The 24,917-nt window shown below is 50.1% G+C and overlaps 9 protein-coding genes and 2 non-coding genes across 11 annotated transcripts; 5 read left to right on the forward strand and 6 right to left on the reverse strand.

Moving 5' to 3' along the window:
- Positions 1-112: 112 nt before the first annotated feature.
- Positions 113-2,359, reverse strand: EDB91DRAFT_1108675 (carbohydrate-binding module family 43 protein/Glycoside hydrolase family 72 protein). The gene is made up of 7 exons (XM_041317571.1): positions 2,063-2,359; positions 1,773-1,974; positions 1,506-1,721; positions 1,298-1,447; positions 634-1,244; positions 341-574; positions 113-297 (listed from the first exon to the last, which is right to left on the reverse strand). Exons 1-7 carry the CDS (start codon positions 2,220-2,222, stop codon positions 230-232), a joined length of 1,641 nt encoding a protein of 546 aa, XP_041181193.1. The 5' UTR covers positions 2,223-2,359; the 3' UTR covers positions 113-229.
- A 109-nt stretch (positions 2,360-2,468) lies between these two features.
- Positions 2,469-2,850, forward strand: EDB91DRAFT_1108676 (uncharacterized protein). The gene has a single exon (XM_041317572.1). It carries the CDS (start codon positions 2,521-2,523, stop codon positions 2,677-2,679), a length of 159 nt encoding a protein of 52 aa, XP_041181194.1. The 5' UTR covers positions 2,469-2,520; the 3' UTR covers positions 2,680-2,850.
- A 3,338-nt stretch (positions 2,851-6,188) lies between these two features.
- Positions 6,189-6,272, reverse strand: EDB91DRAFT_t42. Its single transcript has one exon. It is a non-coding gene; the product is annotated as a tRNA-Lys (tRNA).
- Positions 6,273-6,280: 8 nt separating this feature from the next.
- Positions 6,281-6,364, reverse strand: EDB91DRAFT_t41. The gene has a single exon. It is a non-coding gene; the product is annotated as a tRNA-Lys (tRNA).
- A 236-nt stretch (positions 6,365-6,600) lies between these two features.
- Positions 6,601-6,883, forward strand: EDB91DRAFT_1244230 (ribosomal protein S14; the record flags this gene model as incomplete). Its single annotated transcript, XM_041322395.1, has 3 exons — positions 6,601-6,662; positions 6,723-6,822; positions 6,875-6,883. The coding sequence occupies 3 exons, from the start codon at positions 6,601-6,603 to the stop codon at positions 6,881-6,883; spliced, it is 171 nt and encodes a 56-aa protein (XP_041181195.1).
- Positions 6,884-7,627: 744 nt separating this feature from the next.
- EDB91DRAFT_1235110 (ARM repeat-containing protein) lies at positions 7,628-11,168 on the reverse strand (the record flags this gene model as incomplete). The annotated part of the gene is made up of 12 exons (XM_041321283.1): positions 7,628-8,167; positions 8,218-8,328; positions 8,381-8,500; positions 8,554-8,724; positions 8,777-8,890; positions 8,966-9,303; positions 9,359-10,145; positions 10,195-10,253; positions 10,299-10,381; positions 10,464-10,909; positions 10,973-11,011; positions 11,073-11,168. The coding sequence occupies 12 exons, from the start codon at positions 11,166-11,168 to the stop codon at positions 7,628-7,630; spliced, it is 2,904 nt and encodes a 967-aa protein (XP_041181196.1).
- A 689-nt stretch (positions 11,169-11,857) lies between these two features.
- On the reverse strand, positions 11,858-15,787 carry EDB91DRAFT_1108704 (uncharacterized protein). The gene is made up of 14 exons (XM_041317573.1): positions 15,648-15,787; positions 15,383-15,596; positions 15,172-15,333; positions 14,946-15,107; positions 14,305-14,872; positions 13,974-14,267; positions 13,818-13,920; positions 13,676-13,757; positions 13,494-13,623; positions 13,091-13,441; positions 12,959-13,037; positions 12,799-12,902; positions 12,387-12,746; positions 11,858-12,358 (listed from the first exon to the last, which is right to left on the reverse strand). Exons 1-14 carry the CDS (start codon positions 15,708-15,710, stop codon positions 12,178-12,180), a joined length of 2,853 nt encoding a protein of 950 aa, XP_041181197.1. The 5' UTR covers positions 15,711-15,787; the 3' UTR covers positions 11,858-12,177.
- Positions 15,788-15,799: 12 nt separating this feature from the next.
- Positions 15,800-17,582, forward strand: EDB91DRAFT_1108707 (uncharacterized protein). Its single transcript, XM_041317574.1, has 4 exons — positions 15,800-16,027; positions 16,075-16,130; positions 16,187-16,292; positions 16,345-17,582. The coding sequence occupies exons 1-4, from the start codon at positions 15,848-15,850 to the stop codon at positions 17,404-17,406; spliced, it is 1,404 nt and encodes a 467-aa protein (XP_041181198.1). The 5' UTR covers positions 15,800-15,847; the 3' UTR covers positions 17,407-17,582.
- A 234-nt stretch (positions 17,583-17,816) lies between these two features.
- EDB91DRAFT_1108708 (polysaccharide lyase family 8 protein) lies at positions 17,817-21,095 on the forward strand. The gene is made up of 12 exons (XM_041317575.1): positions 17,817-18,060; positions 18,113-18,361; positions 18,415-18,527; positions 18,586-18,788; positions 18,847-19,125; positions 19,179-19,246; positions 19,301-19,433; positions 19,487-19,504; positions 19,554-19,597; positions 19,648-19,813; positions 19,873-19,956; positions 20,004-21,095. The coding sequence occupies exons 1-12, from the start codon at positions 17,900-17,902 to the stop codon at positions 21,015-21,017; spliced, it is 2,532 nt and encodes an 843-aa protein (XP_041181199.1). The 5' UTR covers positions 17,817-17,899; the 3' UTR covers positions 21,018-21,095.
- On the reverse strand, positions 21,096-22,205 carry EDB91DRAFT_1108710 (uncharacterized protein). The gene has a single exon (XM_041317576.1). The coding sequence runs from the start codon at positions 22,143-22,145 to the stop codon at positions 21,147-21,149; it is 999 nt and encodes a 332-aa protein (XP_041181200.1). The 5' UTR covers positions 22,146-22,205; the 3' UTR covers positions 21,096-21,146.
- A 325-nt stretch (positions 22,206-22,530) lies between these two features.
- Positions 22,531-23,982, forward strand: EDB91DRAFT_754023 (uncharacterized protein). The gene is made up of 7 exons (XM_041328283.1): positions 22,531-22,713; positions 22,778-22,978; positions 23,032-23,402; positions 23,461-23,585; positions 23,635-23,674; positions 23,736-23,841; positions 23,891-23,982. The coding sequence occupies exons 1-6, from the start codon at positions 22,687-22,689 to the stop codon at positions 23,782-23,784; spliced, it is 813 nt and encodes a 270-aa protein (XP_041181201.1). The 5' UTR covers positions 22,531-22,686; the 3' UTR covers positions 23,785-23,841; positions 23,891-23,982.
- The last annotated feature ends 935 nt before the right edge of the window (positions 23,983-24,917 follow it).

The following is a 24,917-nucleotide window of genomic DNA, read 5'->3' on the forward strand; positions in this document are numbered from 1 at the left end:
GGAGGTTTTGGTGGAAAAAATAGTCTAGGAAATATTTCAGGGGATCAACAGAGCATGTCATAAACAAACAAACTCTGCCAAACATGTTCAAATGCTTTCGCAGGGATGTGTGTTTCAGGGTATAAATCTACATCAATTACTGGCATATACAGTACTCCGGAACAATGATCCATATACACGAAAGTCCATGACATAAACCAATTTGAGAAGGGTCCATTGTTCTACCACCTCAAACTAGTGTCCAGAGCCCACTAGCAATACCAGCCGCAACAAGGACTCCCATGCCCATCAAGGGTCCTTGCATCAGCGAGAACAACTGATGCGGCGCTAGTTGAGCTACCTCCACTACTCGAGGTAGTGGTGGATGACCCGAGAGCGCTCGAGGCTCCAGCAGGGAGAGTGGGGACGGACGTGCTCGTAGCGCTGGCGAGACAGGAAGACGCCGCAGAATTAGCACCGCTGGCGCTGGATGGTGCCTTGCTATTGACGGTTCCATTCCCACCGAAGCTACATGATTGAACGTTGGCTCCGTTTGCTATGTAGTACTCGCTCATCACATAGGACAACATCACCGCTATGGGAATGAATGAATCAGCACTTGAGCAATGCAGTGTTCTCACATCAAGAACTTACTGGGATCGCACTCAGATACCGCGCCGTATTGTCCTGATGTCCCGTTAGCAGAAATCGCGCTACAGCTTCCGCCGGACTGTCCGATAAGGCTGCACCCGTAATCTAGCAACGATCCAACGATTGCCGAGTAGTTACTGGTCGTAGGCGTGAACTGGCAGCTAAGATTGTTTTCGAGACACTGGCAAGCAGCCAAGTTAGGCGTAGGGGGGAGAGTGCTAGAAGCGAGCATATTGGAGCTCTGCTGAGGGCACGAAGGGTAGCTGGCAGCGCCAGCAGCGCTCTGCACAGGCGAATTGGGTGGCGATGCAGCGGTGTACTGAGTCTGTAGGTTACTGAAATCGCTGCTTGTAGTGACAGTTTTGCCATCAGTTGAGATCGTAACCATTCCGAACTGTCCCTGGACGCTCGTAGCTGGGAAGTAGGAAAATGCGACACCACCAGACCAAACGGGAGACATCTCCGAGCTCAAAAGCGCCCCAACTTCTGTCCACAGACGAGGAGGGGAGGTAATGCACCCGAATTCGCTGAAGTAGGCTGCAACATTGTAAGCCGCAAATTCGGCCTCTGTGTTGGCATAAGAAGCCTGGTAGGTTGAATTTCCACACCATTCACTACAGAACGATGTCAATGACCAACATTTGGGATGGCAACAATTCAAACTGACTAATTGTTTAACCCGAATAGATCGATGGCAGCGGCACCGGAGTTTGAACCAGAAGGATCACAAGACAAATAGTTGGCCAAAGGAGCAAGCCATGTAGAATCTCCGTCGATTGACGCGTAGCCAACGAGCGCACTAGACTTGATGGAATTACTGGGGGAAAAACATTTAGCCACATGAGAACTGTTTCGTAAATTCGGGTTTAGCCCACAGGTATGATTTCACATCACGAGCAGCTGCCTTGACGAAGGTAGCAGCAGCCGTTCCGTTGGGTGCGATGACTACTTCGTTTCCGACATTGTAAGCCAAGACGTTGTTGTATTTTGAGAAGGCACTGATAGTCTCAATATATACATCAAGTAGATTGGTAGTCCAGGAGGGCGAGTTGCGGTCGATGGAACCATTCCCAGGCAGAGAAAGATCGATGCTAGACAGAATCAATGAACTAGTGGACTGAGACTGCTTCATGGGTACTCACATGGTATAAATACCGGCATTACTAAATGTTTGCATGCAAGAGTCATGGTTCAGCGACGAATTGACGCTGTAAGCGCGAATGGCATTGACACCAAGTTGCTGCAGGTAAGGAAGATCACGAGTGCAAGCAGTGCCGTCTGCCAAGGGGTCGATGAAAGTAGATGGCTCGAGGAAAGGATTGCTTGCGTCCGCTACCACCGCACCTGTACTCATTATGAGCATGGACATGTGGCATGACGGGAGTAACATCAAGTCCACGTCAGGACTTGATGTACACCAATATGACCTTACCTTGCTCCTGGTAGGCTACACCCTTGATATAAAACCTGTTTCCGTCCGCAGTGTAAAGGTATCTTCCGTTGCGAGAGACCGTCTGAATAGCATCAACGCCGGTCAGAAAGGCACCTGCCAGAGCAAGGCCAGCTGCGAAGCGTCGTGAAGTCGCTCGCATAATATTTCTCGCTCGAAGAGGGGGGAAGCGGAATGAAGAAGGACACGGCTGTACTACGCCGTGACTTTTGAAAAAAAAAAGTAGGGAACGTGTGGATGTCGCTGGCTGTCGGCGTGGTATATGTAGCAAGTTAAAATTGACCAGCGGGGTAAAACTGTTGACCTGGGAAGACAAGGGTTGTGATTAGTCAGACCCATATATGGCAGGCACTGTATTCGCAGATGGATCATGGCATCACTGACAGCTGTTCTTCTTCGTCATCGGCGTCACTGGGCGCAACGGTGTGTCTGCTCTAGACATGTGGCTCACACCGGCGGGGCGGATAATTTTTGACGTCGTTGAACGACCATACCAGTCTGGCAGCGCCGCCTGGACTCGAAGTGGCTTATATTATCTACGGCAAACCGACCGAGGGGACTACACGAGCATCAGGAAACGGTTCAATACCTGTGCGTGAGGAGTACGCCGGTGATAATTTTGGTGGATTTTTGATCCTACGCAATCTATTTTTATCGTTACTAGTAGGAATGAGCCAACTTGCTCGCACGTACCACTCGTCGGCGCATTGTTTCTTTCAGGTTGGAGGGAATTATGAAAGCGATGCGTTCATTTTGCACATTCAATGACTTGGGCCTGGAAGCGTGGCGTGCTAGAACACCAGGAATATATATACTTGCGCATGAATGCTATAAACACTTGGGCAACTAAGAAATATATCAACGTGCGATAATGAGACAGCGTCGCTTATTGCACAAAGTCGACGGCTTCAGACTCTTGACTGAGATGACCTTGCAGTTTGGAGGAGATGTTCCTAGCATGCACAGTTTATGTGCTGAGTCGCGAAAGTGGTCGGAAATAAACACACCTTGGCAAGTTCCTGCCCCTCGGACAGAACAACGAGGTAAGACGGCAAACCCTTCAAGCATCACTGCCTCTCGAGCCAAGACAGGAGATGACAATTCCAAAAAGACTTAAATAGATGGTTGAGCATGTTGTCCCATGGATGTGGTGTTCGTGAGAGATGGAAAGCCCAGTTTTGACATGCGTACTTGAGGAGGCTGATCGACTTCGTCCCCGTGCTTCGTTTGCGAAATCCGCAAAAGCCCTCACAGCATGGATGATCTCCATGTCAGATGTAAAATGACCTTGGGATGGAGAGACGGGTTTATCCTGGTGTCTTAATGCGAGGAATGCCGGAAACATCAATAAATCTGGCAAGCTCTTAAATTGCTGGATGAGTTGAAAAACTGGCAGTAAAAACAATTCCGAGTCGATTGTGTACTCACTGATTGCTTTCAACGTGCTCGAGAACTCTTCCATCGTCACCCAGATAGAGGCCGCAGGAGTCGACCGCCATGCTTGGCCATGAGGCGTCTGAAGCCAGTCTCGCCCACTACTGGTCTGCAGCCAATATCTCCCGCTCCGGACCTGTAACCAGTCTCGCCCGACCTAGGTCTGCAGCCAATTTCGCTCACCCCTGGTCTGCAGCCAGTCTCTTTCGCTCCTTGTCTGCAATCAGTCACGCCCGCCCATAACCTGCAGCCAGTCTCGTCCCCATTCACTCTGTAGCCAGTTAACCCCGTGCGTGGTCTGGAGCTAGTCTCGTCCGCCCTGTGTCTGTAGCCAACCTCTTCCACTCTGAGTCTGGAGCCACTCTCGCCCGCCCTGGGTCTGCAACCAGTCTCGTCCACTCCTTATCTGCAGCCGGTTTCTCCCACTCCTGGTTTCCAACCAGTCCCTCCCGCCCCTGGCCTGCAGCCAGCTTCTCACACGCGGAGTTCGCAGCCAGTCTCGCCCACCCTGGGTCTGCAACCAGCCTCTCCCGCTCCTAGTCTCCATCCAATCTCGTCCACTGGTCTGTAGCCAGGTACGTCCATCCAGGGTTTCAAGCCAGAATTGTAGATCACGAACTGCGATCTCACCGAAGCCATAGCAGACCACTAAGAACGTGCAGTGGCTCCGGTGGTTGGACAATGAAGGCCAATGAGTCTTTTAAGCTCTGGGGGTCGTGGCATTCCATAGCTCGGTTCTGCTTCCTCAATTCTGACAGCGCATCGAGAAGGGCCGCGCTTTCTGGAATGTCTTTTGTATCATCAAGCGGAAAGAGGCATGGGCGAGTAGGGTGTGAGGTTAGGTAATATGTTGTACTTGGGGGAGGCTGCAGTTTGAGGGGTTTGAAACATATTCACAGGGAGACTACTATCGGTAGGAATATCCATGATACACCGTAGCTGCACCAATATCCCTGCCCTGACCAGGACCAAGAAGTTTCAAGATTTGTGAAATTGGCAGAGGATCCTCGAGGGCAGCGAGAACAGACAAGCGCATGTACGCCCGTTGGGGTCGGCACATGTGGAGAGGATACAGCCGTATAACTTGTACACCTGTTCCTGGTAGCAGGTCGCTCGTCAGCTCGCGCATGAGCTGGAGCCGATCGCGAGGATCATTGTCTCCATCGTCGATGAACTTCATCATCGTAGAGGCTACGATGAAACGTCTACCCGCTCCGCTCGCCAGCCTCGTAAGTTGGTTCTTCGGTGGCTGGGGGGAATCAGGATGGCGACTTTGCAGCTCTCTGAAAGAATGATCCAAGAAGATATAGATGTCATTATCGACATCTGCGCCGTCCAACGAGATTATGGTAGCAATGCTCTCTCCAAAAGTTTCGACTGGTGTCTTGGATACCAGTAGGTGCACTTCCTCTTCCTCGATGGCTTTACGGATATGCGTTTCCGACCTACTCGTGGGCAGAATGTGGATGACGGGAAGATCAGGTTCACGAGGAGAGCAGGGAGATGAGATGAGCAAGCTCGGTTTGGGACATGCATTCATCAAGTGCATCAATGACAAACACCGAGGGCGGACACTCGCACAGTCTGAATCGAAGGCTCCGGAGAGGCTGGAGAAAAAGAACCTCCATCTGGTCGCGAAGGGATTTGTCGGGGTCTAGAAGCGCAGGATTCTCGCAGATAGCTCTGTTCACATCCTCCCGGGTGCTGGGGAAATTGGTGGCAGGCTGGTAAACGAGCATCGCAAAAAAACAACCAGTCGTGCAGCGTTTTGTATGCTTGCGCGAGAAAAAGGACGATCCCAGGAGCCGCTTTTATTGGTCACTTGCTCTTTTACTCTGAAAGCTTTCATCCTTTCAGCTACACTGAAAGCGACAGCAGACTTTCCGACGCCCGCCGTGCCGTGCAGCCAAATGAGCTGATTCTTTTCCCGGTTGTCTGGTAATCCATGGATGTAATTGAGAAGAGCAACCCGGGTCCCTTTCAAACATTTCGGACGGGACTAGCGTTCACGGGAGTCATACTCGGCACTCTTGACAGCCACCTGGGACAGCTTCTCCCAAGTCCCTTCAGATGACCGACGGTCACCAAAGCTGTTCATGAAGTCAGAGAGCGAGAGGGAATACAAAATAGGACTACTGGCATTGATTCTGACTCGTTAACCTAGGTCAATAATCAGATCGGCAAAAATTGTGAGACAGACAAGGACAACTTGGGTCAAATAGCAATGAGCGAGACGACTTAAGCTGGAGGCAGCTCGAAGCCACTTCAGATCGAATGAATGAATGTTTCAAACGGTTCTTCTGAGACTGCCGTGCTATAGAAAGCGACCTCGTTGAGTAGGAGAAGGAGGGTGGGCGCTTGTTTGGTTGCAGGATAGGCTGCAGGTGACTACAAGCGGCAACCGTTGGCATCAGAATCGGGGCACCTTCACCACATCACATCTCGATCCCAACACTAACATTAGCAACAATGCTAGTACAGTCTGTTCTTGCCAGGCTAGCGTGCATTAAGCCTACCGTAACCGCCAACGTTGGTGCGCCAGAGACCAGAAGGTCGTAGTCGGTAGCCAGACCATTGTCATGGATAACCCACTACGATCTTGGTCTCTAGAAGAAGACAGTCGTGCGTTCTTCATTATGGGACATGATGTCTAAAAGCAAAGAGCAAAAACCATAGCCCACCGCGAGGGTCGAACTCGCAGCCTTCAGATCGCCTAGTCGTAAGAGTCTGACGCTCTATCCGATTGAGCTAGGCGGGCGTACAGATAGCCCACCGCGAGGGTCGAACTCGCAGCCTTCAGATCGCCTAGCTTTAAGAGTCTGACGCTCTATCCGATTGAGCTAGGCGGGCGATATCAGAGCGTCTACCTAAAACACTAAAACGCCACCCTCGGCCCATACCGAAAATGTAATCGAACCTTATCGCAGCCACTGTACAGTTTTCCAAACACGGCAACTCTGACTTAGCGGACGATTTCTAATAGCAAGGCCCTCAACGCAAGCAACAGTCCCGGCAAGGTAAGCAAAAGCCTACGCTTTCTCGCTACCCAGTCCAACCTCGCAACAGCCTCAAGCAAAAAGTTCAAAATGACCCACGACGCCGTTTGGTTCTCTCGTCCTAGAAAGTATGGAAAGGGTGCCCGCCAGTGGTGAGTCGCGAAGCATGGTCTGCATCCTGAGTCGTTGAATAATGATCTTGGGACATCTAGTCGCCTCTGTGCGCACCAGGCTGGTCTCATCCGCAAGTACGGCCTTGACTTGTGCCGTCAGTGCTTCCGCGAAAAGTCGGCTGCCATCGGTTTCGTCAAGGTGTGTCTCATAATGATCGAGCGTGTTACAGCCGCTCACTTTCGACGAATAGAACCGGTGAAGTGTATCCAGTCGCACATCCGCATGTTATATCATCATTTCTCGTCACACTTCTTCATCTTGCCAAATCATTCAATCGTCTTGTATGTCACTATGATAATATGCCAACAAGACTAGCATGAAATGCACCCACCAAGTAATGCTCAAAACATCGCCTCGTACCGTTGACAATACGACATCGATCATTGGCGTACCTTGTAGCACACGAAATTCAAATTGAAGACTCCAATAAGCAGCACTATCGTTGCACTGTTCGGTGCTCCACGTCTGATGATTACAGGAATCGTGATGCCTGAATATTGCCCACACGCTTAACTGTCAACTCACGCACATAAGACCCGAAAAGCAACGACATCATAGATTGGACAATAAGTACAGAAGGTAGTGCTGCGACGGTTTAGCCATTAAACAGACATTGCTTTAGATGACGGGGAAGATTAGGGCTATACAAATGGGGTGTGGCAGATAAGAAAGATGTATCAGAAAGCAACTAATAGCAATGGGGTTTGGAATATGCCGGTGCGGAAGTACAAATGCGCGGTGGTATGATAGAAGTCGGCCCTTGCTCATGATTGAATAATCTCCTGGAAGATAGTGAGATCGAGCCGAGCGACGTGCTAGTGGAGGTATCGAGCGTCGAACGCAAGAACATAAAATATACATTGAAACCATTAAAGAGCGACGGCGCAGGTGCGCAACGAACGAATGAGCAGAAACGTCCAAATCGGCATGCAATGTGTCCGTTCTACATGCCATAGCCGTAGCTCTGGTAAGGATCATTCAATGACCCGGCAACACCGACCGTGCCAAAAGGGCTCACGTTAGCATACCCAGCAACGCCCGTGTAGCCAGTGGCGTGGGTATGAGGGGGTGTCAGACTGGCGTTGTGAGGAGAAGTGCCTTGCAAAACGTATCCATCGATCGAACGCGCCTGAAGACCGTGCATTTGGGGACCGAGGTGAGAGTGACCGTAGGAGCCTTGGCCTTGGATACCATACAAGCCTCCTTGGGCATAGACTTCAGCCATGCCATTATTAGGATGCATTCCTTGAGGGACATGCCGGGCCCCAGCGGAGGGGTGACCGTGACCATGATGACCGGGGTTGCCCATGGGCATCATACCCTGAGGAGCGTGGTAACCGAAGCTCTCAGCGTTGGCCTGTTCCCGCTGCAATTTGTTTTGAATCCGCTTGCCGTAAGGAGTGTTGCGAATCAAGGGAAGGACAGGGCGAATGCCTTCAACAAGGAGCATACGTTGCGCCGGCTCGGCATAGTCCAGGGCCGTCTAAAAAAATATCCAGCACAAACCACAAATGCACGAAAGAAAGATAGTACCTGCACACAATAGTTGCCATACGAGTCACGAAGGAGTTTTTCCAAGCGGGTGCGGTTGAGTAGCTCTTCAATCAATATTTTCCTAGTGCTATGTTCGGCAACACGGATGCACTACGAACGGGTGGCAGTCGGCATGAGAACAAAGACGCAAAAAAAAACTCACCTTCTCAATGACATTGGAGCTGAACTTCTGAACAGACAGCGCACAAACATTGCCTGTGAACTGGCGAATAACAGCATCGCTAAAACGATTGTCGTTAAGATCCAAGATATATTGGACAACCTGGTAACAACGCCTGTCAGTAATTTGTAACAGACGAGGAACAGGGTACAGACGTAGTTGCCGTAAGGGTCCTGAACCAGGGTCAACGCGTTGTAAGTGATTTCATTCACAAGCTGGATGCGCTGGTGATCCGAGGCGTGATCGATGCAGCGCTGAAGCACACAGCAGCCGTGGCGGTGGGTAGCGACCTCCACGCAGTTGGCAGCCACCGCATTGTAGATGAACTGCCGGATCAAAGTTAGTCTACCAACACATGCAAACAACGACACTCCTGACCTGGTTATCTTCCGGTGCGAGCTTGTTGAGACATTTTTGAATAACATGATTTCCGTTGAGGTCCTTGATGAGCACTACAACATGAAGGCTGAGCGCAAGAATAATAGAATGAATCTGAGTGTTGTATCTATGATCAGTCTGCGCTCTACGGTAAGTCTGGAAGATGAAAATCCGCTAAAAGCGACTTGCCTGGCGTCTGGTGGACAAGAAGTCAATCATTTTTTGTACTGCGCGCGTACCATGCATGTTCAAGGATATGTTGACGAGGTCTTGAGCGACGGACTCGCAGATGACGTTTCGCTGATCGTCCGTGGAGAACTCGAGGAGCTTCTGGCAAAGGTAGTTTCCGAATGGGTCGGTCATCAGGTCGGCGAAGTGACCAAATGTTTCACGGAAGATCATGTCGCGGTGTTCAGCAACGCCTTCCTCGAGCTTCTTCTGGAGGTAGCGGCAACCATGCTGGTCTTTACAGAGTGTGGGTATTTCGCCCTGGAGATCTTCAAGGCGAGTGCCTGCGAAACGGTTCACTGTACACAAAGGTAAGTAAAGAATAACTAGTTCGAAAAAAATTAATATCCTCACGGTCCATGTCGCCCCTCTTGTGCTTGGGGCCGTGCATGCCGTTCATTTTTCCATCAGCGCCATTAGTACGGCCAATATGCAGACCGTATCGCGTGCCGTTGTGGTGGTAAAGGGCGGTCGAGCCGCTCGTACCATTGGCACTGGTGCTAGACCGGGTGCTCGAGTCGAGATCATACGAATTGAACCGACCGCTGTCCATCTGACCGTTCAACCCATAAACACCGTCGACGCCGTAATCATAACCCATCGGAACGTTGTCATACTGGCCAGATGACATGCGCGAGAGAGAAGGTTGAATGTCGCTCTTGCCAGAGTCCTCGCCCAGCGGGTAACTACCTTGCGAAGACAGACGGCCGCTTAACGCCTGGGAATCAGGAGTGTGAGGGGTACCGGGAGTCTGCAGCAGATGCCCATTGCCACCGTTCGCCATAGACATAGGCGTAGCTGGTACTGAGCGCGTCGTGCTCATGGCAGGAGAGCCTCGTCTGGATGTAGGTGCTTGTCCGTTTGACCCAAGAGACACTTGCGCGTGCTGACCTGCGTGGGGATTAGATGCCCCACCGCCAAGGGTATTGGTAGTAGACAAACCAATGGGGGAAGACGTCAGCGTCAATGTTGGGTTGGTGACAGTGCGCCGATCGTTACGGGAGCTCAAACCGTCAGGCACGCGGGGGTTGTTCGAGAACTGTGGCCACTCAGAGTGCTTGTCGCCCCTTGCGGAGAATGAATTCCTTGGCGATGTCTGGGAGCGATGTGCCAGATCCAGGGCAGCCGACGAGGTGGTAATCTTGCGATTTGATGTCAGTTTAGAGTAACAGAGAACGCAGGTCAAGTACCCTGTTGGCATAAGATGCGAACTTGTCCTCGTCAGAGGTCGGGAGATGCCTCATTGCATCTAAGAACAATGAGACCAGGAAACAAAGACATAGACAATACTTACTGTGCATTTCCTGGTCCAACTGCTCGTCAAGCATCATTCCTACATTATACTGCTGGCCACGAGGGCGCTCCTCATCACCGTATCTGCCACGGTTCAAGAGTGAATGCGCTACAGCGCCAGGGCTGGGCGTCGCCCGGGATGGGCGTTCTCCAGCTAAGGAGAGACCTTGCAAAGTGACCAGCAAGTTCCTCGTCGTGACTGCTAGCGGAGGTGCGACGGCTCGCAGGCATACTTTTAGCTCCAGCAGATCTTCCATAATGACCATTCATTCCATGACCAGACCCAAGCTCTGGGGACCGATGAACAGAAGGCGCATAAGTGACCGACTTTCTCTTATCAACCGCAGAACCAACAGCCTTTGAAAGCGTTTCCGCATCCACCGAAGAGTGAGAGAGAGCCGCCCTAACAAGATTGTCGCCATTCAAAACCGCAGTAACCCTTGGAGGAGTGGTTGGCGCCGAGACCGCAATATGGGCTGAACCAGTCGGGTCATAAGGAATGCAAAGCAACTCCTGCGCCTGCTGTTGCTCGAGCGCGCGCATTTGATCCTCGAACATTTTCCGCTGTAATAACCTTTGACGCTCGTGCTCCAGGCGCTTCAGCTCGACGCGCTTCGGGACGGAAGGTCAACTAAAAGAGAAAGATAACGGAAGAGACTTGTGAAGAATACTCACAGCCGACATATCTGGCATATTAGTACCCAGTCTCGCAGCCTAAATAATACAATAAATTATTGGAAAAGTGAGACCACGGAATGATGAAAAATGGACTAACCGAGTCTGCAAGATCGAGGAAAGCAGGAGGACTCTGCTTTCTCCCGTCTGAGGAGCGATTATCGGTGGAATTATTAATGTTTTCAGTGGTAATCATTGCGAATAGCAAAAAAGGTGGACAGCTTTTGTTCCAAAGGTGTGAATGACAGAAAACAGATCGAGGAAAGCGGCAAGAGATTAGAAAAATAAGCCTAGTTGCACACAAAGATCCTGAAGCAAATAATAGTGCGTCAGATGAAACAAAATAAAGTGGAGCGCATTGTAAATACCGACCTGCAAACCAATTTTAAGCCCGTCTATATGGATTGATGGTACAAAGCGGCTTAGTAGGCTATATGGCGAAAAGGTGAGCAAGACTGGGAAGGTCGTATAAGACGAAGTCAAGGACCTTTTTTCAATTCTCCAGTTTTTTGACGAGGAAAACTTGAAGGGAGAACGGTGAAGTTTGAGTAGTTATGAACAGCGTATTTAAGGCACTTCGCTAGCCGGCGTGGGTGATTCTGCCAGAGCAAAAATCCCGGAAGGACCCCGCTTTTTAAAAGTCCGATGCGAACGGCAGCGAGACCTACCTTGACGGCACTTGCACCTATTCTTTCGTAATCGCCGATCCTCCATAAGTATTCAATTCATCCAACTCTCAAAATCCTCCTTCCTCCGCTCATTCTCCATTGCTAAAATGTGTTCATAATACTTTACAAGCCCGCCAGATTCAGAGTCGACATGCGCTGCATTGGCAGCATATTTGACCGGAGAAGTCTAAATTTCCATTGTGCTTTAGACCCTTCACGACGATCGAATTGTAAGCTTATGCTCGATACTACGTTATCTCAATGCACCGGCTGCGGCTAGCGTCCCTCTGCCGTTGCATACTAAGTAAGGCTGCCAAAATTGTGCCAGAAGCCCATTAACCTTCTTGCCGCCCGCGGTCCTTTTGCGGAGCTCGGATCAGTGGCCGACCAGTCACGGCGCCAGAACTTTTGAAAAAACGCGCTTAGGAGAACAAAATCTGTCCATTAAAAGTCCTGCAAAGCTCGCCTTCATTAAGATATGTCAGAATTCATATAAAACGTGACACACGTCCGCTTCCCGGACAATCACCGTTAGCATTACGAAGCACGCGCAACCACAGCGCATGGTGCAACCGCAGAAGCGTCATCCACAGTTTTCTCCATCGGCTCCTTCGGCCCCTTAATAACGCTCCTCGCCTCCGACTCACCACCCTTACCCTCACCACAATCAACAACAACCCCCCGAATAGTTCGTCGATCCTCCTCATCCTCCCCCATCCTCAAATTCGGAGCCGCCAACCCTGTACGGCGCACCCTGGACTCCATCTTGTGCTTCTTCATCGGTCTCAGGGTCTAATCTCACCGACGCCCGACCGATGGCAGAAGCGTTCCGCGAACGTAAAAATCCCGGTAGGGGCGGAAATCCAATTGATATTTTCGAATAACGAGAGAAGGTACTACCCCCTTCGGTAAATGGAGCAGTTGCTGTGGGCGTCGTCGCACCGCTCTCGGTTGGGGTTGTACTCTCGGCCTCTATGTCTGCAGGCAATTCGCGTGGACTAGCCTTTGGACTGACGGGTGTGAGCACCAGCGCAGGAGGCGGCGATCGTGCCCGTGGGGGTGTCGCGAGGCCGGAAGAAGCTGGCGAATCGAATACCCGAGAGTTGCTTGTAATAAACAAATCAGACGGTACAAGCACGGTGCAAAGACTTGACTCACTGGATGCTCGCACATTCACCATCAGTAAGTGTCAGGAGCAAGTTTTTCAGATTAGGTAGTGTGTGTCGCATGTCCAGGGCTCGCAAATCCTTATCTGCCATAAGCTGCCAGTGCCGGCAAAGGTCAGACACCGACCGACATAACTCACAAGAGGGCTTACCAATTCGATGTCCTTGTTTAGCAAGAACACACCATACTCAAATCTATAGGTGTCAACGCCCTTCGAGAACAGAGGAAACCTAATTCATCATGTCAGCTGATCCCACACCAGTGCACGAGGCATCGAGTTTACATTCTGGGACCAACCATGGCGGAAATGTTATCTCTGATCAGACTCCGACTCCCTATACAGGTGATAGGATACGTGAGACCCTTGCCCATATAGATGGCAAGGAGCTGCACTAGCTGTGCAGCAAAACCTAGCGCGATAGCTATTGCATCTTCAGTCACTTCTTTGTGTGAAGCGAGCGACAATGGCGGGGCAGGTTCGGTAGCGTTGAAAGGGATCGGTAACGGAATGGTGAGGATGGTAAATAGAAGCTCTGAGGGAGAGAGCAGCTCAATAGGATATATTCTTGACAGCGTCGAGATCAAGGACGTTCGTATAGGCGGAAGACGGCTCCGAAGGGCATCAAGACCTCGCCTGCACATTTCCATTCAGATTCCACTTAACATCAGCACGGAGAAAGACAAACTTCTGCTCAGCAACTTCCACGGCAGTCTGCTGGTAGCTAGCCTGCTCTTCAGCATGTATCAACCTAGCAGTCGCAAGGACATCTCTCCGCTGTCTTATGTCCTTGCGCCGAGAAGCAATATCTTGACGTACTATAAAACAATGAGCACGAGATACGACTATCGGCGATCATACGGGTCTCACACAGACAAGCCCGTTCCAAGATCTCGTTTGCTTCAGATTGTCGATCTTCGATACGCGCTTGGCGTTCCGAAGCCTCCCGTTTCTATTGCAATTGCATTTACAATTGTTCGCGGGAAACAACCCAAACACATTATACACGTACCAATATTGCAACGACATCACCGGCCAATGCTTTGTCTATTTGCCGAATGACGTCCGCAAGCGACTCCTCGTGGTCGACGATGCATGACCGGAGTGTAACGAGCCTGGACTGCGATGTCAAAAGGAACATAACATATTGATCATAAGCAGTACTGACTGCAGTAAATCTTGTGAACTCGCAGTTCTGGCACCTGTCCTGCGGGATCTGCGCGGTCTGATAGGCTGTTCAGAAGGCGTTCGGGTGAGATGAAAATGTGTTGCTGTAGCCGGGTCGGCAGAGTGTCCGAACTTCCGTAATTCTGTCTCTGGCTCAGAGGTGTAGGCAGCTGGAGAAGGAGAGCGTGAGTGTGGATGTGTCCCCGAAATTGAACGAGTGGGCAGGTAGTATGTTTGTGCGCAAGTGGAAAATGATATGAAAAGGGTATTGGATGGGCAGGCGTGAGGGATGAGCCTCGAGCTAATTGAGTGATTAGAAACCATGAGACAACGAGTTCGGTCCGCATACCTCAAGTGTCAGCGGGACAAGGTCTGTAAGGGTGATATTCCATTTCTCCAGGACGGTCCACTCAGCTCCCTCTGTAGTGGGATCAATTACCGACATCTCCTTCTGTTTTCCTTTGCCTTCGAGTGGAGCTCCACCGGTAGGGTGACGACATGTCTTCGCCCAGAGCTCAATATTCACAGTATCGGCACTTAAATCCGTCCACGGAGCAAACTCAGATTCCGACCGTGCATCAATCACGAAAGAAGGGTTCGTCGAGGGCTGGTGGATGGGGGATATGTAGTTCGGTACGGCGCGAAACGGAGGTGGTTCTGGAGACGCTGGAGAAGCTGGGGGTGACGGCAGCTGGCTCGCTGTGAGGTTCTGTGGGACAGAAGCCGAGGGCTTGTGTGTTTTAGGAACCATTCGTGGTGTAAGGGACGTCCCTGCTGTTTTGACTGGCGGTGTACCTTTCCTGAGGGAGGAAGAGGAACGGGTTGAGGAGGAAGGTTCTGGTCGGGGTAAGGATGGAGCCTTGGAGGTATCCGTACTATTCGGACGTGACATTTTGGAAGCTTTGCGCCCACTAGGTCGCCGAATTAAGAGGGGCTATATCATTGGAGGTGGAGGAGCGTGCGCGTGGAGCACTTTCAGCGCGAGTTCGTTGCGTGGTGGGCGACGGTGAAGGGCATGGTAAAACATCCGGAGAGTCTGGAACAGTGATTGAAATGAATGTTTCCACGAGGCGGGATTGAACAACTTTCTCCAATGTCCTCTGCGAATAATCGAAGAATAAAGATGAAGATGAAACTGTAGTCAAGGTAGGAAGGGGCCTGCGTATTCGAGGTGGAGAGAAAGGTAGTTGTAGATGCACTAAGGGACGAGACCATGGAGCTAGTGCGCACGCGGTGACTTGGTCTCATCGTGGGTGCGGTACCACTGGTTGAAATGGTACGAGAGATAGCGTTGCTCCTTTGCGTGGGCTCTGCGCTCCCGCCTGAGAAACTGACTTTGGAGAGGGCTCTTCCGACGACCTCTCCCGTCGCCGTCGTCCAATATTGAAGCATGATCATCTATGCGAGCACTTCGAAGGGTATTCACAGAGGTTGTGGAGATCCTTCTCGAGCGTTTGCGAGACAGGGTTACATCAAGATCGTCTGAGAGGTTTCCCAAAGGCGTGAATTGGGAATATTCAGCGGGACGGGCGAGAGCAGAAGTAAATGCATCTCGAACAGGAAAAGGTGTCAGGTTGCGAATTTGAATGGACGTTATATGACGCAAACGCCTTTGAAAAGAGTCCTGGTTGTACGACGTTTAAAGAACAAGGGTAAGCAGTGTTTGTGAACGTACCTGTCCATCAATGTGGTCGACGTTGACACTGGCTTGTAATGTATCATTGACGCTGTTGGACATGTCCTATAAGCATATGATGGCTTCCGTCTAGTGTCGGGGTGCTGCTTGTAAAGACCTGTTACCATTCTGGGAGTAACATATCTTTGTCCCGTTTCACTGCCTTCTCAGAATCAGAAATAGCATTTGCGCACGTTCTCATGCCGCCGAAGCCAAAACCACGTAAAGTCGTAAAGGCGCCAAACAGCGCGTCTCCCCAGATGAAGTCAATAGAACCAAAAGTCGCTCAACAGGATACTGCGATGCTCCCTCCATCCGTACCACCAAAAGCCATGGCCATTCTCGAGCCTGAAATGAACGCGCTCATGGATTGCTTAAAGGTATAATCTCTCGAAAAATTATTGGCGCTATCTCAGTCTTTTGATAGAACGCCGTGGTAAGAACCGCTCAGATTTATTCATTTCATGCCGATTCACGAAGACTGTGCGTGACTCAATGGCTGCCAACTATTACCATGTAGTATTAATTCTTATTCGCAGTGGTATCAATAGATATGCTCCATATCCACCTCGATCTTTGACAGATTCGCTCGGACGCGAGGTCGAAAAATTCGATCAACTATACGATGTTATGGAGTCGCGCTTGGTGAGTTATTAACCGCTTCAAATCGAGGTGCGTCTTCCAATAATATCCAAAGCTTCGAGCAATAGCTGTGCTAGAGAGAGACCTAGCTAGAGAGCAGCGTCGCGCTCGCGAAGCAGAGAATGCCGCGATCGCTTCTCGTACTCGTTCCAAATCTACCTCAGAATCTCCAACCACACGCAAAGTTCCTTTGCCTCCACTGGATGTTAACACGGATGTCGTCATGGGTCCACCAGCTCTTCCGGCTCAAGCATCTCCTCCCCAGGGTCTTTCCAATCCCACTCGCCGCGGATCTACTATCTCCCTATCATCCCTGCACCGCCCCCCATTCCCTCTCAAACTTGACCTCTCCTCATCTTCGCTCCGCATGTCCGCAGAAGAAGCCGCTTTATTTTCCCAGAGTTTACCGTCTCCGGTATCCCTTGCACCAAAATCAGCACGGCCTTCAGCTCAAACGGAGCTAGACCTCATGGCTGCGTTTGCTAGTTCTTCACAGCACGTTGACATTGATTTAACTGCCGATGATGATCCCCCTATGCCTCCTGTCGATGCGTCCCTGGGAAACTCAGTAGACAAACCCATCGAGCTCGATCTCGACTCCATCGACATGGAAATATCAACCATGACAGACCTTTTTGGAGATGGAGCTGAGGCAGGCTCTGGAGAGAACAGTGGGGTAGAAGGGATATTCTCACCCGTCACCCCTGACGCCGGTGCTTCAAACCCCGCAAAAGAGTCCCAAGAAGGCGGACTCGACATGGAAATGCTTGGCGCACTATCAGCAGTGGATAATAACAACCACGGTAATGACGTCTTCGGACCATCAGACGCCAACGCCCTGCAATCTGGGCAACATCCCTCGCTTGGAGTCCAGAATGCGCATCCTGGAAATGTAGCGCCTTCCCCCAGTGCAATTCTCGCTAGCTTCGATGCTTCTCAGTCAGATGGAACAACTCACCAGCTTCCGGATGGGGACGGAAATTTCGATTTGTCTGCCCTTGACTTCGACCCTTCCTTCTTCCATCAGTCTTCGGATATGAACTTGATGGATATGCAGGCTTTGCTGGACATGGGGCAGAGTGGGGGCAGCTCTGACGGGTCAAAACCTACATCGTGAAAGTCGTTGTTCACTTGCAGTAATGCACATTGTTCGAATTTTCTAAGTTGATGATATTGATGACATAGTAAGCTATCAAGAATCAGGATGGACATTCCCAGACCAGCTGTCATTCATATCGCTAGCAATAATGACCTTTTACCTTACTTCGGGTCATGATCAATTAACTACATGGCCTACTGTCTGCATCCTCCTGTCAGTCTTTGGCATGAGGCGAGTGTAGTCCTCCCAAAAGGTAACTGAACAGCTTCGCCAGGCTCCACCGCATTTGAGCCACACTTCAAATTTTCACGGCGATTCGCATAGGCTGACTGCCGAACTTCGCATAAACGTGTACGTTGACTCTGAGCCCTCTGATTGGTGCAACGCGCATCCTACGGCATATTTCCAAAATTGGCGCTGCATATAGTGTTAGCCACCGGGTAATCCTCGTTTCGCATACTTCATATAAAATAAAGATGAGGTTCGTTACAGCAGATATCCGTGGACAGTCATGGTGGTCCTTCGTTCATTCGTTTACACCTCCCTATTGTGTGTAGCGAATCTTGCAGAAGCTGCAGAAGGACATAATGGCCTTCTTGGGTCCTTTCATCGACATGGAGCTCGTCATCTAGGAAAACCGAGGCAATTTGGTCAGGCTCCAAAGGTAGCTAGGTTAGTTCTTCGTCGCGTCTTATTTCGGTGGTGTTTAATGGTGCAAATGAAGAGATGTGCCCGAGTCTGCTTCTCAAGCATCCACTGGTAGCAGCGGAATTGCTACCCCTTCAGCTTCTCTCGTCTCTACCACAAGTATTCAGTCTACGAGTTCTATCACGTCTACCGCGAGTGCACCTGCTAGCAATCCAACTCAAACAGCAAATTCAAGCACCTTGCAAGACATCACCACCATCCACTCTCGAAGGTTGGACTCGATCATAGAAAGCATAACAGGCGACCCGAGCAATATATCAACCTGGTTCGTTTCTCTCTTCAAGCTACTTCAACATGCTAAAGTCACCCCTGCTTTAGGCTCACAGATCTTCAGGCAAATGGTAAATGGCCGGACTCTGACATCGATTACGCAACAGGATGTGATGGTCGGCCAGCAAACTGGCCAGCTGCAAATCACTGGGTTCGCATCAGTCAGTTGCTCGAGTTATTTGACATGGCACAAGTATACTAACAGCTGCTCCTCTACAGGTACAATGGCTGCTGCTTGGCATGGAGGACTCCAAGGCTACGATCAATATGTCAACAGTTCAACGCTTTTCACAGCTATCGGGAGCGCTATGGACTACTGGTTTAACAACGACTTCACGAACATAGGCTGTCTTGTTGAAGGAGGCACCGACAGCTGTCCTTGTGGCACACCCGGTTACTGGAACACGAACTGGTATGACAACGTGCGTCTTAAGAAAAGCTGCATCCCTGCATTCCAAGGGCTTATAACATCACATACAGGTCATCCTCATCCCTGGTCTCGTTTCAGAATCTTGTCTTCTCCTCAACGACACTTTGACACAGACACAGTTAAGCAACTGTAGCCACATCTCCCTGCGTGCGTACGGCGCTTTTGATCACGGATATAGCTTCGAGGCTGGAGCAAACATTCTGGACATGGCTAAAATCGGGGTGGATCAAGGTCTCCTCGTGATCAATACTTCTTTGGTCACGGACGCATACAGGAGGGTCCACAACACCCTCGCCATTCAGCAAAATATCAGTATACAAGTTGATGGGGTAAGCCTTCAAAGCCCCAGTGTGCAAATCTTTTGACCGAGTGCCTCTTATAGATCCAGTCGGACGGCTCCTTCGGCCAACACCTCGGATTGCTCTACAATGGTAACTACGGGAACGTCTTGTACGCAAAACATTTCTATTTACTCTGTGCGCATATCTTTAATGCGCTGGATAGCTCGAACGACGTTCTTGATTTCGAGATCGAAGCAGCCGGAACTCAATTCGCTGCTGGCGATGAGCAGAAAGCTGCTCTTGAGACGCTGTACGACGGAGATCGCTGGATGGTAAATCGTAATGTCGAAACAGAGGTTCGTGTATGAATTTTCTGCCCAGCGACAAAAAACTAAGCGGCCGTGTCAAGGTTCTGCACTGGGATCTTGTAAGTCTCAGCGACGACTACTGAGTATTTCTCATGTATGTTTCTATAGAGCGTAGTGGGTCGCTTTATTAGCCAGCCAGTGGTTGCCGGCGCGTAGGTATTCGTCTTTTGACGTGATCCAACTGAACTAACCTCTGGCATAGAGCTACTACTAGTATCCAAACGAACCTCTCGAAGGTGGAAGAACTTGGCGAGCAATGGAATTCAGACGTTCTCATTAATTACGCGAAAAGTCTTTCGGCGAATACAACCGATGCAAACGCGGGAGAATTGATTGGAAACCGTATGTTCTTCGACAATGATTACATGGTAGGTCGAGCCGTCCCTGAGCACCCTACATCCAAGTCACTGAAAATACTCCTACTTAGGTCAATCGAGGTTCAGGCTATGTTACGTCTCTCAAGATGTACTCAACAAGAACCCGAAACACGGAGTGCACGAACTCACAGAATGTAAGGTCCTTCCCTCCCATCACAATCATTGCTCTTATGCCTTATAGCTTCTTGGTTTCCATCTCGCCGATGGCGTCGTTTACACATACATCGAAGGCGATGAGTACGAAGATATAGCCGCTGCCTGGGACTGGAACCTCATCCCAGGTATCACCGTCGACTACAACGCCACAGTTCTCGACTGCGCACATACCAAATATATCGGAAAGGAGGCATTTGTCGGCGGTGTCAGCGACGGACAAGTTGGCGTCGCAGCGATGCGATTCACCAACCCCATGACCAAGTCCTTGTCATGGCAAAAGACATGGTTCTTCCTCGAGAACGATGTTCAATATGTGATGATCGCCAATATCTCCTCGAAGACAGATGCTCCTGTATTTTCTGTCCTCGACCAGAGACGCTTCAAAGATAATGTGTTTGTTGATGGTATGGGGACTTTCGGGGGGAACTTCACAGATCCCCACACCTTGTGGCACGGCGACGTCGGGTATGAGTTCCAAGCAGCCAACGGAACGTACGAACTATCCGTCGAATGGGGCAACAGGACTGGTGACTGGTCTAGCACAGGTGTCTGGACTGGTCAAGAAACAGTCGAGTTGTTCGCTGCTTGGTTGCACCACAAGGACCTCAGCGCCCCCATCTCTTACACTGTATACCCTGCGGTTGACTACAGCACCTTCACTCTCAAACGCGCGTCCACCAACTTGACGGAGATCCAGAACAATGCTTCTGTGAGCGCTCTTTTGGACCAAGACCAAGACACTGTGTTTGGTGTCTTCTGGGACACATCGGGCGGTTCGTTCACGTTCACCGACGTGATCTACGGTCCTATGAGGATCGAATCAAGTGCTCAGGCTGCTTTCATCTACCGCATAGAGACGGGCAACCTCACCGTGGCTGATCCATCACAAAAGTTGTCACATTTGACATTCAAAATTTCGATGGGAGATGGACTGGGACTTTGCGAATGGGGAGGCGAGAGCAGTGTTACCGCGCATTTTGATATGCCCAGAAATGGTTTGGCAGGCAGTAGCGTCAGCCAGATACTGAATTCCTCCTGATAAAACCTCTAGATATCTGCGTGAACATATATACCCTTACGCACATAGATATGCACATTTAACCAACAGTGCTGGATAATCGTCTCATTTCCTGTCGTGATCCAAGTCCACCTGTTTGAGATCAAGCTACTATACATTTCCCGTCATCAAATACTTCTCCACCTTCTTCCGTAGAGGATGTCCATCACGCACGCCAGTAACACGCAGTGCATTTGCAAGTTCTGTCACCAGTCGTTTTCTCTCCTCCACATCCACATCTTGCTTTTCTAGCAACTCCTTAACAGCTCTCGCAAGGCGCCCCTTGGGTAAATTGGACGCGTTCCCGTTTGCACGAGCCCCGGGCTTTTTCCTCCTGTTCCCCTTCAATTTTGGGACAGCCAACAAAGGCTCCATAAATTCCGTTCTAAATCGTCGCAGCGCCAGCGCAGAAAGGGGTATGACACGGTCAAGCGGGCTCGCCGCTTCCGCACATGATTCAGCCTGCGCAAGCTGCTCGCTCGTCCCCCCTTCATCCCACCCCCACTTCTTCAACTCCTCCGTCCGCCTCTCCTTCAGCTTACTCGCAATCTTCTCCTTCGTATCCCCATCCTGTATAGCTTTCGCAACAGCATCAAAAATATCGTTCAAAGTGAGCCAGCCTCTGTCCTCGTCAACGGCGCGTTTCACATAGTGTCGGTTCACATAATTGAGGAGACGGTTCACGGAGTGTGCGCCAGCGGCGTAGCGGTTGAAACACGGGACGATGTAATGGATCAGCGACGAATCATCCTCTGGAGCTCCGAGTAATAGCTCCCGAGCGACTTCCGCATAGTACTTGTCGATATGTTCATATAAATCCGTCCCGCTCGGTGTAAGTCTCTCGCGCTCCTTGTTGGTGCTGACAGCTTCGACTTGCATCGTAAAATAGTTGTACGTTGCTGTGTGTATGCCCATATGATATGAAACGTCGATGACGGGCGCTTTTTCTGTTGAGTTTGAGGGCGAGCGGACGATGTGGTTTAGTGCTGGGAGTAGATATCCCCAGAGTGAGGATAGAGATGCAGAAGGGTTGGCGCTGCCAGCAGAAGGATTGGACATTGGTGGGAGGAGCACCGTAGGCTCAACTTCCTTGCCTTTGCCTTTGGACATGGTCTCAGTGATCTTAAAACTGAAGAAGAGAACCTTGTCAGTCGAGAAGCTGCCTTGAGTGTGAAATCACGTGATATCCGCCGAACTTGCACGGTGTTGCGCCATCTTTGACAGAACCCAGAAGCAGATTGACCAAAGATTGGCACCAGGCACGCCCAGAGCTACCCAGAACAAATATTCTGAATCCGAGAGCACTCGAGGGGCTCCAGCGAGCGTCGCGTTTGCGCATCTTCTGGTTTCATACTGTCACTGTCTCACCTTGTTCACCTGTTTTTTTTTTACTAAGATCAGTATTTGATCCCATCTGCCATCGTGGCGTTAGCCTGTTGCGACATAAATATATTGCACATACAGTTGGTCGTTTGGCACACGGTACGTACTCTCACCGATCCAAATTATTCGCGCAATCCAACCAGTAGTAGTTCCTATGTCTCCGTAAAAAGGTGTATTCGAAGTGGACTGTTCATTCCTTCGCTTACCTTGATAATATCACTAAGTCCCTTGTTCATCTCAGCCACAAATAGCAAGCATCCCGCTGTTAATGTTCAGCCGCCAAGGACTTGGTTCGGTATGTCATCTTTTCGACTGACTCCCTACTGTTGCATGCCAACAACTACGTTTCCCCCCCTCAGCATCCGAAAAATCCCTCCGAAAATGCAAGTGACGGATTGTTCTCTGCACGCTCATATTACACGCTGCGTATCACGCTGGTCATAGTGCACATCGTCTTTGTTATCTTTTATGTTCGTCATCGGGAACACCGTGTGACCTTCTCAACGAACAATGATTTTTGGTCTGTTGTGCTGAGTGCTTTACTCCAAGCATTTTACACCGTACGTGTTCAATTTTATGTTATAGGACATACCAATTTCACGACTTCACCTAGATGATCTACACGACTGTTCTACTCTTCCTTACCCAACGGCTTGCGAATTCAAGAGCACTTGTACGCCGTCTGAAACTGACTGCCATTTATGACATCTCTGGCGCATGGGCGGGCCTCGTCTCTGCACTCAGTAGCGTCTGGCGACAAACTGACATACCCCCCTCGTGGTGGATGACTTCTGCCGTGACGGTCTACCTTGCGAGTATGTCCGTGCTGCATGTCACCTCCTCCACTCTCCTACAATTTCAAACATTCAATACTTCTATTCCGACTTCTGTGCCGACAATATTAGGATGGCCAAATGACCTAACGGACTCCATTAGTGTGAATTGGGGATCCATCACCGCGTTGTCAATCAATTCCCTGGACTGGTGACTGCAGGGTTATCCAACACAGTTTACAATATCCCTCAAACAAGTTCTGTCGTAGGAAATGCAACTGCGAATGCAACGACCATAACCTCGCGGTGCGGATTGATCCCCAATTACAGCAAGCGCTCCATTCAGTGTTATATGGTGGAAATTATTCTCTCCGCGTGGATGCGGGCACTCCCTGTGCGTCGTGGTTGCGGGATATTTTCATCGCCCTGGGAAATCTTTGCAGGGTCTGACCAGACACAAGTACTTCAAGAGATCCCTCAGATGTAAGACTTCTCCGAGATAGTTCGAGTTGATTCTGGAAGCTGAGCGACTGTTGTACAATAGCCTCATAATGTGGTGCCTAATATCTTACTCGTGGTCTCTATATTATTAGAGATCGAGCCTTTGGTACAAGAGGAGGTTGCTGTAAACATGAGTTGGGAATATCAACGTGCGTTTACTTGTTTGTAATGCAGCCATGATTACAAAATATTTTGTAGCTTTCACCAATACGTCTGTGCCTGTCATTCCATATGTCTACTATGTGCTATACTCGGCGTCAGCCAACAGTACAGATGGGGTGGTCGATATGCAAACCAACAGTCTACTGAGCCCCGTACCCATCTGGCAGCCATCCACGCGATGGGAATTGTATCAGTGGATGAATAGCACTTGGCAAGCAGGTGTGCGTTACACAGCACTCATTTTGAGAGGTTACGAAAGTTCAATGATCCACTGTCTATTCCAGATTGGCGCGGCTCTGTCTGTGGCGGTCAATAGCGGGAATTCATTTCAAGATGCAACTCAATATACCATGGAACCCTCGATTATGGATGAGTTAAATTTAACTACTTTCACAACAGCCATTTCCAGTTCGTCCGGTCTCAAAGTGAAATTAGAAATGGGAGGAAGCGAACCACCCCATTGTAACTGTTCAGCGGAGAGAATTAAGCCAACTAGCAACACAATGTACCTAGAATCAAACTGTACGTGAGGCATTGCAGCAGTGCAGCTGCACAACTCATTGGATAGGTACGGGATCATTTTTTGTTCTACTTTCTCAAACCACGCTCTGTTCTCACTCACATGCTCAGCGGGCCGAATCAGCACATTCAGTGGAGGACTTCAACCTAGCAATAGAACGTCCAATGTCAATGAGTAGTTTATTGCCCTACGCCTCAATGTCAGTTTGAACTGCACGGAACTCATTTCTAATTGACCGATGAAACATATTGTAGATTAACCTTCTTCCTGTGAGTTTATGATGATATCTAGGCAATGACAATTTTCTCGAAGATGATTCTAGTTGTCGTTGGCGGCATCTGCATCGGTGGTCACGCTGGGACTGACGCTACACATGACAAGGGCATTCGATGCATCACATGGCAGTCAGGCTGCCATCCCAAATATAAGTGCATTGCAACTCCTGTGGTTGGGTCATCATTCAGCCTCTATTAGTGAGGTCCTGGAAGATGTGAAGCATCCCACGGAGGTCGACCTGCGCCGAGCAGGCATGATAGATGTTTG

This window comes from Suillus paluster (assembly GCF_016628075.1).
Source record: "Suillus paluster strain FC165 chromosome Unknown EDB91scaffold_7, whole genome shotgun sequence".
In the NCBI taxonomy this organism is placed as follows: Eukaryota; Fungi; Basidiomycota; class Agaricomycetes; order Boletales; family Suillaceae; genus Suillus; species Suillus paluster.

What these genes read in the sequence shown, in the direction of transcription:
- EDB91DRAFT_1108675 (XM_041317571.1), bottom strand. Translation starts at nt 2,222, where the DNA reads ATGCGAGCGACTTCACGACGCTTCGCAGCTGGCCTTGCTCTGGCAGGT. An exon ending in AATGCCGGTATTTATACCAT is followed by an intron (nt 1,722 to 1,772) that starts GTGAGTACCCAT and finishes GATTCTGTCTAG; the next exon opens with CATCGATCTTTCTCTGCCTG. An exon ending in CACTACCTCGAGTAGTGGAG is followed by an intron (nt 298 to 340) that starts GTAGCTCAACTA and finishes CGCTGATGCAAG; the next exon opens with GACCCTTGATGGGCATGGGA.
- EDB91DRAFT_1108708 (XM_041317575.1), top strand. Translation starts at nt 17,900, where the DNA reads ATGGTGGTCCTTCGTTCATTCGTTTACACCTCCCTATTGTGTGTAGCG. An exon ending in AAATCACTGGGTTCGCATCA is followed by an intron (nt 18,528 to 18,585) that starts GTCAGTTGCTCG and finishes GCTCCTCTACAG; the next exon opens with GTACAATGGCTGCTGCTTGG. An exon ending in TCAGTATACAAGTTGATGGG is followed by an intron (nt 19,126 to 19,178) that starts GTAAGCCTTCAA and finishes TGCCTCTTATAG; the next exon opens with ATCCAGTCGGACGGCTCCTT.
- EDB91DRAFT_754023 (XM_041328283.1), top strand. Translation starts at nt 22,687, where the DNA reads ATGTTCAGCCGCCAAGGACTTGGTTCG. An exon ending in GCCGCCAAGGACTTGGTTCG is followed by an intron (nt 22,714 to 22,777) that starts GTATGTCATCTT and finishes TCCCCCCCTCAG; the next exon opens with CATCCGAAAAATCCCTCCGA. An exon ending in CGTGGATGCGGGCACTCCCT is followed by an intron (nt 23,586 to 23,634) that starts GTGCGTCGTGGT and finishes AAATCTTTGCAG; the next exon opens with GGTCTGACCAGACACAAGTA.
- EDB91DRAFT_1108704 (XM_041317573.1), bottom strand. Translation starts at nt 15,710, where the DNA reads ATGTCCAACAGCGTCAATGATACATTACAAGCCAGTGTCAACGTCGAC. An exon ending in CTCCATGGTCTCGTCCCTTA is followed by an intron (nt 15,108 to 15,171) that starts GTGCATCTACAA and finishes CCTTGACTACAG; the next exon opens with TTTCATCTTCATCTTTATTC. An exon ending in AGTTCACAAGATTTACTGCA is followed by an intron (nt 13,921 to 13,973) that starts GTCAGTACTGCT and finishes ATCGCAGTCCAG; the next exon opens with GCTCGTTACACTCCGGTCAT.
- EDB91DRAFT_1108707 (XM_041317574.1), top strand. Translation starts at nt 15,848, where the DNA reads ATGCCGCCGAAGCCAAAACCACGTAAAGTCGTAAAGGCGCCAAACAGC. An exon ending in CGCTCATGGATTGCTTAAAG is followed by an intron (nt 16,028 to 16,074) that starts GTATAATCTCTC and finishes GTCTTTTGATAG; the next exon opens with AACGCCGTGGTAAGAACCGC. An exon ending in CATGCCGATTCACGAAGACT is followed by an intron (nt 16,131 to 16,186) that starts GTGCGTGACTCA and finishes TCTTATTCGCAG; the next exon opens with TGGTATCAATAGATATGCTC.
- EDB91DRAFT_1108710 (XM_041317576.1), bottom strand. Translation starts at nt 22,145, where the DNA reads ATGTCCAAAGGCAAAGGCAAGGAAGTTGAGCCTACGGTGCTCCTCCCA.
- EDB91DRAFT_1108676 (XM_041317572.1), top strand. Translation starts at nt 2,521, where the DNA reads ATGTGGCTCACACCGGCGGGGCGGATAATTTTTGACGTCGTTGAACGA.